This window comes from Sceloporus undulatus, chromosome 5 (genome assembly GCF_019175285.1).
Source record: "Sceloporus undulatus isolate JIND9_A2432 ecotype Alabama chromosome 5, SceUnd_v1.1, whole genome shotgun sequence".
NCBI classification, from domain to species: Eukaryota; Metazoa; Chordata; class Lepidosauria; order Squamata; family Phrynosomatidae; genus Sceloporus; species Sceloporus undulatus.
In genome coordinates, this window is record NC_056526.1 from 100690536 (window position 1) to 100703911 (window position 13376).

Sequence of the window (13376 nt, forward strand, 5' to 3'; positions counted from 1 at the left end):
ATAGATAGATAGATAGATAGATAGATAGATAGATAGATAGATAGATAGATAGATATTAAGAGAGTGTGAGGGGAACACATAAGATATAAAAGGCCTGGTACTTGGTCGGTAGACAAGTGCATGACAGATGATCCTATATAATGTTAAGAGAGCAAAGGAGCCTTCTCTGGAGCCTGTGAGTCCCTCCTTCCGTCCCAGCTGCCCAGCCGCCCACCTTCTCCAGGGGCAGGGAGCTCTTCATGGCCAGAGGGGCCTGGGGTGACTTCCGCCTTGGCTTCTGCCTCGGCCGCTGCCGGCTCCACATTGGCAAAGCGGCTGACGAACTGCCAGGCAGCGGACAGAGGCCTCCTGTCTTAGATTAAATGAAATGCAAAATGATAAAAGAAACAAGGGAGCAATCTGTGGACCTGTAGGAAGTGAATTTTGAAATTCTGGTGTGGAAATGTTTCAATTAAAAGGTCTGAAATGTGTTCAGCCCTTCATATTTCTCTCAGAGAAAAGGCTACCTCTACGACAAGGGAAAATACTTGGGCATCTTTTTTAAATAATGGAAAAAATATGTTTGGCTGAAGTCAAGTTGTAAAATTTGTATGTTACTTTATTTTCTTTCCCTTGTATATAAACAAAGATTTTTTCATCTCACAGTTTCATGTGCTTTTGTAGAAAATTCCACAAGTTAGAGTGGTGCAGTTATTGGAAGATAAATAAAATTATATCCTCTGTATGGCAGTATTTGCTGTACCTGCTAGAAAATTAAGTTCTGTTTTGAGATTTGAAAACTTTTAAATTGTTTAAGGAAATGTCAATAGATTCATTTTATGGACAGTGTGTTATAGTTCAAAAGTAGTCTGAATTAGACTGTATTTTATTTTATATTAGGACTGATTATTTTTGTTACACTGTCTATTCAGTGTACTAAAGACTGATTACACCTCTATGAAATTGCTATGAGGTAACAGTAGCAAGCCATGTCATGGGGGCTTATTGTCATGTCTCTCATTGATGAAAAGGCAAGACCTGGAGAACATCCAATAGAACTTATGGATGGAAGCAACACATTTCAAAATGCTATGAAGTGAAATGTGTGTATGTGCCTTCAAGTTGCGTGTCAATTTATGGCAGCCCCATGAAGCTCATAGGTTTTTCTTAGGCAAGCAAAACTCAGAGATGGTTTGCCAGTTCCTTTCTCTGAAATTTAGCCTAAAGTGCCTGGTATTCCTTGGCAGCCTCCAGTCCAAATACTAACCAGGGCTGATTCTACTTAGCATCCTAGATCAGACACAATCTGATGCTTTCAGGGTATCTCAACAGTCTCTGAAGTTTATTCTTAGAAAAAGCCTGACATATTTCAGCCTATTATTTTGAGACTTCCTTCAGGGGCTATAAAATATATGGCAACACATGAACAAGGTAAGATACATAGAATACATCTATAGAGTGGAACCTCGCCTTACATGGGGGATCCGTTCTGGACACCCCCACGTAAGGCAAATTCTGCCTATGCTCAAGCCCCATAATAGTAAATGGGGCTTGTGAATGTGGTGGCATTCAAAATGTTACAGTGCAGCTTCCGCATAAACCGGAAACCGCGTATGGCGCACCCACGTAAGAAGCTGTATAAACATCACACAGTAGAATCATTCAAATAATTGTACATTTCTGTGTAACCTATACTACATACTCACTTTTCCTTCTTTTTAAGAAACCTTGTTTTGCCCACAGTGGTTTTTGGCATTTGTACTGTATAACATAAAATGCTATTTTTTTTAAATGTTAAAATAGTATATGGCTTACATTTTATGGTTGACACAGTTTATTAGTATTGTTTTTAAATGCATCTAAAACAGACACTCACTCTCCACAAGGATGTTAATGCCAACCAATATGTGTGGTGATGTGTGAATGTAAGGAATACAAACATATGTTACAAAACATTCTACTAGGTACTTTCTATTGGATACACGTACAGATACTCTCATCTTACTTCCAAGCATTGTTTCTGACGAGGTAGGCCTCTGAGGGAGAGAGAAGGCTGGCCCAGTTCCATCAGGGGCTGGCCTGAAGAAGGAGGCTCCTCCCTTCCTAACTGTCATCTTTCGGCCTCTGAGGGAGAGAGAAGGCTGCCAGTTCCATCAGGGTGGCCTGAAGAAGGAGGCTCCTCCCTCCCTACTGTCATCTTTCGGCCTCTGAGGGAGAGAGAAGGCTGGCCCAGTTCCATCAGGGGCTGGCCTGAAGAAGGAGGCTCCTCCCTCCTAACTGTCATCTTTCGGCCTCTGAGGGAGAGAGAAGGCTGGCCCATTCCATCAGGGGCTGGCCTAGAAGGAGCTCTCCCTCCCTAACTGTCATCTTCGGCCTCTGGGGAGAGAGAAGGCTGGCCCAGTACCATCAGGGGCTGGCCTGAGAAGAGGCTCCTCCCTCCCTAACTGTCATCTTTCGGCCTCTGAGGGAGAGGTAGGCTGGCCCAGTTCCATCAGGGGCTAGCCTGAAGAAGAAGAGCCCTCCCTCCGGTCCATCTGCCTTGGTCCAGGCTCCGAGGGAGAGAAGAATGCTGGACCTGATTCCCTCCCCCCCTCACCATTCCCTTCTCTTTTGTGTCATGTCTTTTAGATTGTAAGCCTGTGGGCAGGGAACTGTCTGTTATCCCCTCTATTGTAAACCGCTCGATTCCCAGTGATGGGCGGTATATAATACAACCTTATTTATTATTATTATTAAGTATGGATAATTCCACTCTTACATCTTGTGTTGTGAGAGAGGCTGGTGTTTAAGGAGCACATTTTCCATGAGGATCATAGGAAGCAAAAAAAATTGGAACTGTGTATGTACAGTCAGCCTTCTTCATAGGCGGGCTTGCCTTCCGCGACTTTGAACTTACATGGAAGGCAAGCCCCATTAGACATAATGAGGTGCATATCCGTGCCGTGCGCCCCGCGTACCACCACATACACACACCTAATCATTTCCTATTGGGCTTGAGCATACGCTCTTTTCCCCATACACAGGGGAGTCCGGAACGGATCCCCCGTGTATAGAGAGAGCGGACTGTATTTTAGATGCCTAATTTGATGTTGAGAGAGACTTAGGGGCAAAACAGATGGCCCTTTTGCACTGGCTTGGGGCCAGTGTGTGAGCGTGTTGTTTAGATGCCGCAAGCTCTGACGCCACCTGCAAGCCAGCTTCATGCCGCCCATCCGACCACAATACGGGCAGCCTTGCAGTTTATACACTGCATGCCACAGCAGTGTTGCAAAGCTACTGGAGTGGCGGAAAAGCCAGCCCTTTGCCAGCTCAAAAATTTGTGCCAGCAAAAAGCCAGGTTGGGGGCGTGGTGTGCAGATGCTCTGGCTCCAACCCGGCATTCAAATGGGCAGCGTTAAACCGCCCCTTCCAGGCCATCTGTTTTGGCCCTTACTTGCCAAGATTGTGTAGTAACTGTTTTGTGTAGTTGTGTAGTGACTGTGTAATGACTGTTTTCAGACACTAAAGGTTCACCCTCTTAGACTCTGTGTTGTACCATAAGATTGTGTTGTGATAAATTAAATATGCAGCAATGAACATGGATGGTAGTATTAAACATTTCTGGTCTTCTTTCAGGAACTTCAAGTATGAAGATGTCTTTGTTAATATACCTAGGCAGATTGCCCAGCTCTCAAGGGAAGCTGGAGTAGAAAAATTAATTCATCTTTCTCACCTGAATGCAGACATGAAAAGTCCTTCAAAATACCTCAGGAATAAAGTAAGCCTTGATTAGTATGTGTTCTACTTTTGTTTATAGATGTTGTTATTATGTAGTTACGTTTTCAGGGTATAGGATAACCCTTCTCCTTTTATTTTCTTTTAACTATGTGTACAAAATACTTTGTACAATCTAAAAGTAAAACCTTCAGAGTCAGAGGAATACTGATAATAGGTTTCACTTTTCCAGAGTTCTACTTCACCTGTTAGTGTGAACTGTCTAATATTTGAAAGATATTTCAGCATGAGAAATTATGCCAAGTGCCCTTAACAGTTGTCTAAGTGCCCTTGGAGATCTCTTTCTGGCTTGCAAAACATTATTGTCTTTTCTCGTGAGTCATGTCTTCTAATCATATGTACAAAGTGTGACACTCTCATTTTAGTCATCTTGGCTTCTAGAAAGAGTTCCAGCTTGATTTGCTCGGTAAGAACCATTTGTGAAGGTTCTCTGCAGTCCCCTTCCACTCCTACTGAGCTGGATGGGACCCCTTTTATCCAAAACCAACTTGCTGCCACCACTCAGTGATTAACCAGCTACACCTTAGGAACACATTGGGACATTGCTGGGACTTCTACCAGTAATTCCTAACCCAATGAAGTGATCTAAGACCCATGGAAAAAAAGGAATGAAAAGAGGCAAGAGTACTGAAGGAAAAGTTTTATTTCAAAGAAAGGAACATTAAAGAAAAAGAAGATCACAACATGGAAAACAAACTGGGCTTCCAGGCACAAACTTATCAGTTACAAATGACAGTACCATAATGTCAGCCATATTATAACATTCTCCAAACCTGATACCCCAAACATTCCCCAGATCTGACTAGTAGTGAGACAGGCCTTCTTCTTCTTCTTTTTCTTTTTCTTTTTCTTTTTCTTTCTTTTCTTTCTTTTTAGGCCTTCTCTCATCTCCCAGGCCTTCTATCTTCCTCAGCCTTCCAGAGGATTTTCTCTCAACCGTCCATCTGACTGGACAGTTGCCCTCTCACCACCAGTGATGTCAACTCTCCCCACAAAATAACAATATTCACTCCCACAGTTAATCCTTAGTAATCTAGGGAGAAGGCCCTGATAAATGGAGGGACTCCTATTTATCACACCATTTATTTGTCTTTTTGACTGCCCATGGTATCTGCAGACCACATTTCAAATGAGTTGATTTTTTTCCTATCGGCTTACTTCACTGTCTAGCTTTCACAACCATGCATAGAAATTAGAAATACAATAGTATGGTCAATGCTCCTTCATAGCTGCTCTTCCATGTCCATGTCTCCTTCTGATTTATTGACTACAGTCTCCATTCTGATTAATGACTGAGCTAAGATCTGGGAAAACTTTTAACAATTCAAATATATTTATTGTCTACTTTAAAGGTCTGTATATCACCTGTGGTAATTATTTTTGCTTCCTTAATATTCATTATTTTTGTTTCCTTTGCACTTTCTTCCTTGACATTCTTCCTTAATCATTGTAGGTTTTTGCTATTTTCTGTTAGTAGTATAGTGTCATCTGCATATCTTACATTGTTGATGTTCCTTCCTCCAATATTCATGCCTCCTTCCTACAAGTCTAATCCTGCTTTACATATGACACATTCAGCATTCAAGTTAAACAGATGGGGTGATAAAATGCAGCCTTGCCTGACCCCCTTGCCAATTGGAAACCATTATATTTCTCTGTTATGTGCTAACAGCACCCTGTTGTCCTTAGTACAAGTCTAGGCTTCAAGATAACCAAATATTGTGGCACAGCCAGTTTTTCATGAACTACACAATCAGAGGCTTTGCTTTTTATATAAAAAATAAAGCACAGGCTGGTTTTCATCTATTATCCATTACAGTGGTACCTCGGGATACGAATTACCCAGCTTACGAATTTTTCGGGATACGAATAAATCCCATAGGGATTTATTGTTTCGGGTTACGAACGTTTTTTCGGGTTAGGAAAAAACGCCGGCGCTGTTTTAAATGGAGCCGCGGCAGAGCTGCGGCTTTTTTTCCCATTAGCGCCTATGGCAATTCGGCTTACGAAGGTTTTTCGGGTTACGAAATTAGCCGCGGAACGAATTAATTTCGTAACCCGAGGGAGCACTGTATCCAAAAGAGCAGCAGTGTCATTCCTTAAAGAATGTGCATAAGATTTGTTGGAGTGCAACTCATCAATTGACTTGTACAGTCTAGAGTTGATCAAAGCTGGAATCCAGTAATGTCTGGAGGACTGCATGACTTTCCTGATTGTGCAGGTAATTGGTTTCAGTTGGTATGAAGAGTTTCTTCCTGAGACTGTTTTGAAGAGATCTTTGCATTTCAAACTTCCTTCTATGTAAAAGATTTTATTTTATTTTTCATATTTTTTTAATTTTTATTCTCATTTATAGTTCTTACAATCATAGAATAGAATAATAGAATCATAGAGTTGGAAGAGACCACAAGGGCCATCCAGTCCAATCCGCTGCCATGCAGGAGTTCACAATAAAAGCATCCCCGACAGATGGCCATCCAGCCTCTGCTTAAAGACCTCCAAGGAAGGAGACCACTACACTTTGAGGAAGTGTGTTCCATTGTCGAACAGCATTTACTGTCAGGACGCTCCTCCTAATGTTGAGATGGTATCTCTTTTCCTGTAGCTTGCATCCATTGTTCCAGGTCCTGCTCTCCGGAGCAGCAGAAAACAAGCCTGCTGTCTCCTCAGTATGACATCCCTCCAAATATTTAAACGGGGCTATCATATCACCTCTTAACCTTCTCTTCTCCATGCTAAACATTCCCAGCTCTCTACGTCATTCCTCATGGGGCATGTTTTCCAGACTCTTCACCATTTTGGTTGCTTTCCTTAGGACACGCTTCAGTTTCTCAATGCCCTTTTTGAATTGTGGTGCCTAGAACTGGACACAGTATTCCAGGTGGGGCCTGACTAAAGGAGAATACAATGGCACTATTACTTCCCTTGATCTAGACACCATACCTCTATAGATGCATCCTAAAATCGCATTGGCTGTTTTAGCTGCCGCATCGCACTGTTGACTTATGTTCAACTTGTGGTATACTTGGACTCCTAGATCCCTTTTACACATAGCTTCATTCAGCCAGGTGTCCCCCATCCCATATCTGTGCATTTCATTTTTCTGCCCTAAGTGCAGTACCTTACCTTTCTTCGTGCTGAATTTCATTTTGTTAGTTTTGGCCCAGCTTTCTAGTCTATTCAGGTCATTTTGAATATTGATCCTTTCCTCTGGGGTATTAGCTACTCCTAATTTGGTGTCATCTGCATAACTACGCCCCCAATTGTGCCATCCAGGTCATTGATAAACATGTTGAATAGCACTGGCCCCAGGACAGAGCCCTGTGGGACCCCACTGGTCACTTCTCTCCAGGATGAAAAGGAGCCATTTTGTAGCAACCTTTGTGTTCAGTCGGTTAACCGATTAGAAATCCATGTAACAGTTGTCTTATGTAGCCCACATTTTACAAGCTTGTTTGCAAGAATATCATAGAATCATAATAATAATAATAATAATAATAATAATAATAATAATAATTTGTTTTATTTATATACCGCTATTCCAAAGATCATAGCGGTGAACAGCAAGTAAGCTAGTTAGCAAGTAAGCTAATTTGCCCCCAACAGTCTGGGTACTCATTTTAGCGACCTCGGAAGGATGCAAGCCTGAGTCGAGCTTGGGCCCTTTTGCTGGTCTTGAACTCGCAACCTTGTGGTTTTGAGTAAATGGCTGCAGTACAGGCATTTAACCACTGCGCCACCAGGGCTCCTGGTGGAAGAGACCGTAAGTCCATCCAGTTCAACCCCCTGCCATGCAGGAAATCACAATCAAAGCATCCCCGACAGATGGCCATCCAGCCTCTGTTTGAAGACCTCTAAGGAAGGAGACTCCACTACACTCCCAGGAAGTTTGTTCCACTGTCGAACAGCCATTACTGTTAGGAAGTTCCTTCTAATGTTGAGGTGGAATCTCTTTTCCTGTAGGTTGCATCCATTGTTCTGGGTCCTAGTCTCTGGAGCAGCAGAAAACAAGCTTGCTCCCTCCTCAATATGACATCCCTTCAAGTATTTAAACAGGGCTATCATATCACCTCTTAACCTTCTCTTCTCCAGGCTAAACATCCCCAGCTCCAAGTCGTTCCTCATAGGGCATGGTTTCCAAACCTTTCACCATTTTAGTCGCCCTCCTTTGGACACGCTCCAGTTTCTCAATGTCCTTTTTGAATTGTGGTGCCCAGAACTGGACATAGTATTCCATGTGGGGCCTGACCAGAGCAGAATAGAGTGGCACTATTACTTCCCTTGATCTAGACACTATACTTCTATTGATGCAGCCTAAAATCGCATTGGCCTTGTTAGCTACTGCATTTCACTGTTCACTCATGTTCAACTTGTGGTCTACTTGGACTCCTAGATCCCTTTCACACGTAGTTTCATTCAGCCAGGTGTCACCCATCCTATATCTGTGCATTTCATTTTTCTGCCCTAAATGCAGTACCTTACGTTTCTCTGTATTGAATTTCACTTTGTTAGCTTTGGCCCAGTTTTCTAGTCTGTTAGGTCATTTTGAATCTTGATCCTGTCCTCTGGGGTATTAGCTACTCCTCGAAATTTGATAAGTATGCCCCCAATTTTGTCATCCAAGTCATTGATAAAGATGATGAATAGCACTGGGGACCCCACTGGTCACTTCTCTCCAGGTTGAAAAGGAGCCATTGTTGAGCACCCTTTGGGTTCGTTGGGTCAACCAATTACAAATCCATGTAACAGTTGCCTTGTCTAGCCCACATGTTTGCAAGAATATCATGGGGAACTTTGTCAAAGGCCTTACTGAAATCAAGATATACAATATCTGCAGCATTCCCTTCATCTAACAAGCTGGTAATTTTATCAAATAAAGAGATCAGGTTTGTCTGGCATGACTTCTTTCTCTGAAACCCATGTTGACTTTTTGTAATTATGGCATTGCTTTCTAGATGTTCACAGACTCTCTTTTTAATGATCTGCTCTAGAATCTTTCCTGGTATTGATGTCATACTAACTGGATGATAATTCTTGGGGTTCTCTCTCTTTTTTTTTTTTTTCCTTTTTGAAGATGTGGACAACGTTTGCCCTCGTCCAGTCTGCTGGGACTTCTCCTGTGCTCCAGGAGTTCTCAAAGATTATTACCAATGGCTCCGATATTACATTTGCCAGTTCTTTTAATACCCTTGGATGTAGTCCATCTGGTCCTGGAGACTTATATTCGTTTAGGTTAAACAGGTATCCTGTACTATCTCTTTACTTATTCTATGATGAATTTCCCCTTTTCTGTCCTCTGCTCCATTTTCCTCCGGTTGAGCACCCTTTTCCTTTTGTGTGAAGACTGAGGCAAAAAAGGTGTTGAGTAATTCTGCCTTTTCACTGTCCCCTGTTAGCATTTTGCCATCTTCTGCACACAGTGGCCCTACCATTTCCTTCTTCTTCCTTTTTCTGTGGACATATCCAAAAAAGGCCCCTATATTGTTCTTAACCTCTCTAGCAAGCCTGAGTTCATTCTGTGCTTTAGCTTTTCTGACTTTACCCCTACACATGCCTGCTATTTCTTTGAATTCCTTTTTTGTGATTTCCCCCTTTTTCCATTTCTTATACATGTTCCGTTTCAAACTTAGCTCGGTTGAAAGTTCCTTAGTCATCCATCCTGGTTTCTTGACACACCTCTGATTTTTTCTTTCTCACTGGAACTGTTTGAAATTGTGCCTTCAGTATCTCCCTTTTGAGAAAGTCCCATCCGTCCTGAACTCCTTTATCTTTTAGTATTTCTGACCATGGAATTGCCCTCAATACTTCTCTAAGTTTACTGAAATCCGCTCTCCTAAAGTCTAGGATGCGTGTCTGACTATGCCTGGCTTCTCCTTTCCACTGTATTTCAAACTCCAGGAGTGCATGATCACTCCCACCTAAAGATCCTACCACTTGCACTCCATTAACTAGGTCATCCCTGTTGGTTAGGATCAGATCCAAAACAGCTGATCCCCTTTTTTGCCTCTTCCACCTTTTGGACAATGAGGTTGTCTCCAAAGGCAACTGAGGAATTTGCTAGACCTTGAGGATTTGGCTGAATTTGACTTCCAGCAAATATCAGGATAGTTGAAGTCACCCATCACTACTATATCTCTCTTTTCTGAATGTGTGGTCATCTGTTCTAGAAAGGCATCATCCAATTCCTCAGTCTGACTTGGGGGTCTGTAGTAGACTCCCACAATAACATCCCTGTTGTTTCCCTGCCCTTTAATTTTTATCCAGATGCTCTCCACCTGGCTGCCAGTATTGATGTCCTGGATCTCTTCACTGGTGTAAATGTCCTTGACATATAAGGCTATTCCTCCTTCTTTCCTGTTTGGCCTATTTCTCTTGAAAAGGTTACACCCCTCTATTTCCACATTCCAATCATGAGACTCATCCCACCAGGTTTCAGTGAGGCCTGCTCTGTCCCTGAGGTCTGTCCCTGCTGCTGTTCCTCATCATCCTTGATAGTAGAGAGAGATTGAAATCGATTCTGTAGGTGCAAGCTTACAGAATGTTCCTGGTTTCCCTACTTCTGTGTGTGGCCTTCCTGCAACTCTCTACTTCTGTTGTATGTGAAGTGACTTCCTCCTCCCCAGCAACTTCCTCTGTGTGTTTCCTGTCCAGGACCATGTGGTCCGTCCTGGTCAGGAAAACCTCTTGCTCCCTATGATGCTGAAGTGTAGCATCATAGGGAGAAAGAAGTTTTCCTGACCAGAACAGATCATGGGGAACCTTGTCACAGGTGTTACTTAAATCAAGATATGCTGTATCCACAGCATTTCCTTCATCTACCAAGCTGGTAATTTTATCAAAAAAAGAGATTAGATTTGTGTTCTTAATTTTAGTTGACTAATTTTGAAGCGTGTTTTTATTTTGACTTTGTTAGACATATTAGTTATTTGTGCCTTTCAAGACTATTTCTAAGAGTTTAGTAGTTATTCTGTTATAATATGATTTTTAAAATTTTAATTCATTTTAATATCCAGTTATGCTTTGCTTTTTTTCATGTAGTCATAGTGGCCCAGGGAAGGACATCTCTGCAGTGCATCTTGTCTATAGTCATTTTGACCATCTCAATTTGTTCCTTTTCTAGTGGGAAGGAAAGGGAAATGTTCTGTACTTAGGAACACTACTGTAATTTTAAAATTAGAGTCAGGGTAAATACAGCTTTTCAGAAGAGTAATGAAATGGGAACTCTAATGATATATTTTGTTTATGAAATACTGTGTATCACATGCACACATAGAAAAATTTGTCGCATTCTGATTACTTCATTATAGGCTGTTGGAGAGAGAGTCGTAAGGCAAGAATTTCCAGATGCTGTGATTTTGAAACCTTCTGAAATATTTGGGAGAGAGGATCGGTTTTTCAACCATTATGCAAGTAAGTACATTCACTGAAACAAAAACATTGTCATTAATATGTTTCTGCATAATGAATTAATACTATTAACTGTACTCTTATAAAAATAGAATTTGAAGACATAGCTGTGTTAGTGTGGAAAAGTAGTATGCACAGGATCTTGTAGTACCTCTTGAGATGTGCTACCAACTTCTTTCTTTCTTTCACGAGTTTTTCTAGATTTGATCCTACATACGACATTAGCATATCTCTTCATACTGCATTTATACTGAAATAACCATCTGTGCCCTGTCATAGAATTATTGTGAATATATGTACACATATATTGTTTTAAACTGTACAGTAATCTTTATGATCATATTTTAGAACTTAGCGGGTTAGATCTGTGGTAATAGATAAGAATTATGACTAGAATCATATAATCATACAGTTTGAAGATGTGGACAACCCCCTGCCATGCAGGAAATCTCAATCAAAGCATCCCCGACAGATGGCCATCTAGCCTCTGCTTAAAGACCTCCAAGGAAGGAGACTCCACCACACTCCGAGGGAGTTTGTTCCACTGTCAAACAGCCCTTAAAGTCAGGACGTTCCTCCTAATGTTGAGGTGGAATCTCTTTTCCTGTAGCTTGCATCCATTGTTCCGGGTCCTAGTCTCTGGAGCAGCAGAAAACAAGCTTGTTCCCTCCTCAATATGGCATCCCTTCAAGTATTTAAACAGGGCTATCATATCACCTCTTAACCTTCTCTTCTCCAGGCTAAACATCCCCAGCTCCAAGTCATTACTCATAGGGCATGTTTTCCAGACCCTTCATCATTTTAATTGCCCTCCTTTGGACATGCTCCAGTTTCTCCACATCCTTTTTAAATTGTAGTGCCCATAACTGGACATAGTATTCCAGGTGAAGCCTGACCAAAGCAGAATAGAGTGGCACTATTACTTCCCTTGAAGTATACTATACTATACTTCCCTATACTTCTATTGATGCAGCCTAAAATCGCATTGGCCTTGTTGGCTACTGCATTGCACTGTTGACTCATGTTCAACTTGTGGTCTACTTGGACTCCTAGATCCCTTTCACACATAGTTTCATTCAGCCAGGTTCCCCCCCATCCTATATCTGTGCATTTCATTTTGTTAGCTTTGGCCCAGCTTTCTAGTCTATTCAGGTCATTTTGAATTTTGATCCTGTCATCTGGGGTATTAGCTACTCCCCTTAATTTGGTGTCATCTGCAAATCTGATAAGTATGCCCCCAGTTGGAGGAATTTCACACAGAGAAGTAGGCCAAGAAGGGATTGTTCTGGGAGCTTGCAGCTGGAGAATCGATTCGAAGCTCTTTTCCTTATCAAGGAGGATGAGGAAGAGCAGCATGGACAGACTTCAGGCACAGAGCGGTTGAGCATGAGAGTTCCACCAAAGGGAACAATCACCTCTGAGCCTCGGAGGAGGTGTGTAGTCGTGGTGGGAGACTCCTTGCTGAGGCGTACAGAAACAGTGATTTGTAGGCCTGACAAGATGTTTCTAGAGGTGTGTTAGACGTCTCCCTGGGGCAAAGATCCGTGATGTGACAGAGAAGTTGATAGGACTGGTCAAGCCTACTGACCAATACCCCTTCCTTTTGTTCTGTGTGGGAACCAATGATACTTCAAGACACAGCCTTCAGAATATCAGAAGGGATTACGAGGCTCTGGGTAGGAAGCTGAAAGAAATGGATGCACAAGTTGTCATATCATCTCTTCTGCCAGTTGAAGGGCATGGTCCAAGAAGGGAGAGAAAAATAGCAGATAAAAACAACTGGCTCCACAGATGGTGCTACCAAGAACGATTTGGATACTTTGATCTTGGGCTGCAGTTCCACAAGTGGGCCTACTGGCCAGTGACACGTTGCATCTCACGCCAGTTGGCAGAAATGTTTTTGCCAACAGTCTCAAGAATTTGATCAGGAGGGCATTAAACTGGAATTTTCTGGAAGGCAAAAGGGCTGGAGAAAATAGCCAAACTCTCATAGAGGGAACAAGGCAAATAGTGCAAGAACCCAACAGTGGGAGGGAAAAAAACTAGATGGTCTTCAGTGTCTCTACAGTAATGCACAGAGTATGGGAAATAAACAAGATGATCTTTAACTCCTAGTACAACAAAGCAAATATGATATAATAGGCATCACAGGAATCTTGTGGGATGAGACTCATAATTGGAATGTAGGAATAGAGGGGTATAACCTTTTTTAAGAG

The 13376-nt window shown here is 42.1% G+C and overlaps 1 protein-coding gene across 2 annotated transcripts in view; it reads left to right on the forward strand.

Moving 5' to 3' along the window:
* The window catches only part of NDUFA9 (NADH:ubiquinone oxidoreductase subunit A9), a 76133-nt gene that overhangs the window by 21851 nt on the left and 40906 nt on the right, over positions 1-13376 (forward strand). For both annotated transcript variants that reach the window (XM_042467259.1, XM_042467258.1), the window contains exons 5-6: positions 3595-3736; positions 11061-11163. In XM_042467259.1, coding sequence (XP_042323193.1) covers positions 3595-3736; positions 11061-11163 — 245 coding nt within the window. The remainder of the gene's footprint in view (positions 1-3594; positions 3737-11060; positions 11164-13376) is intronic.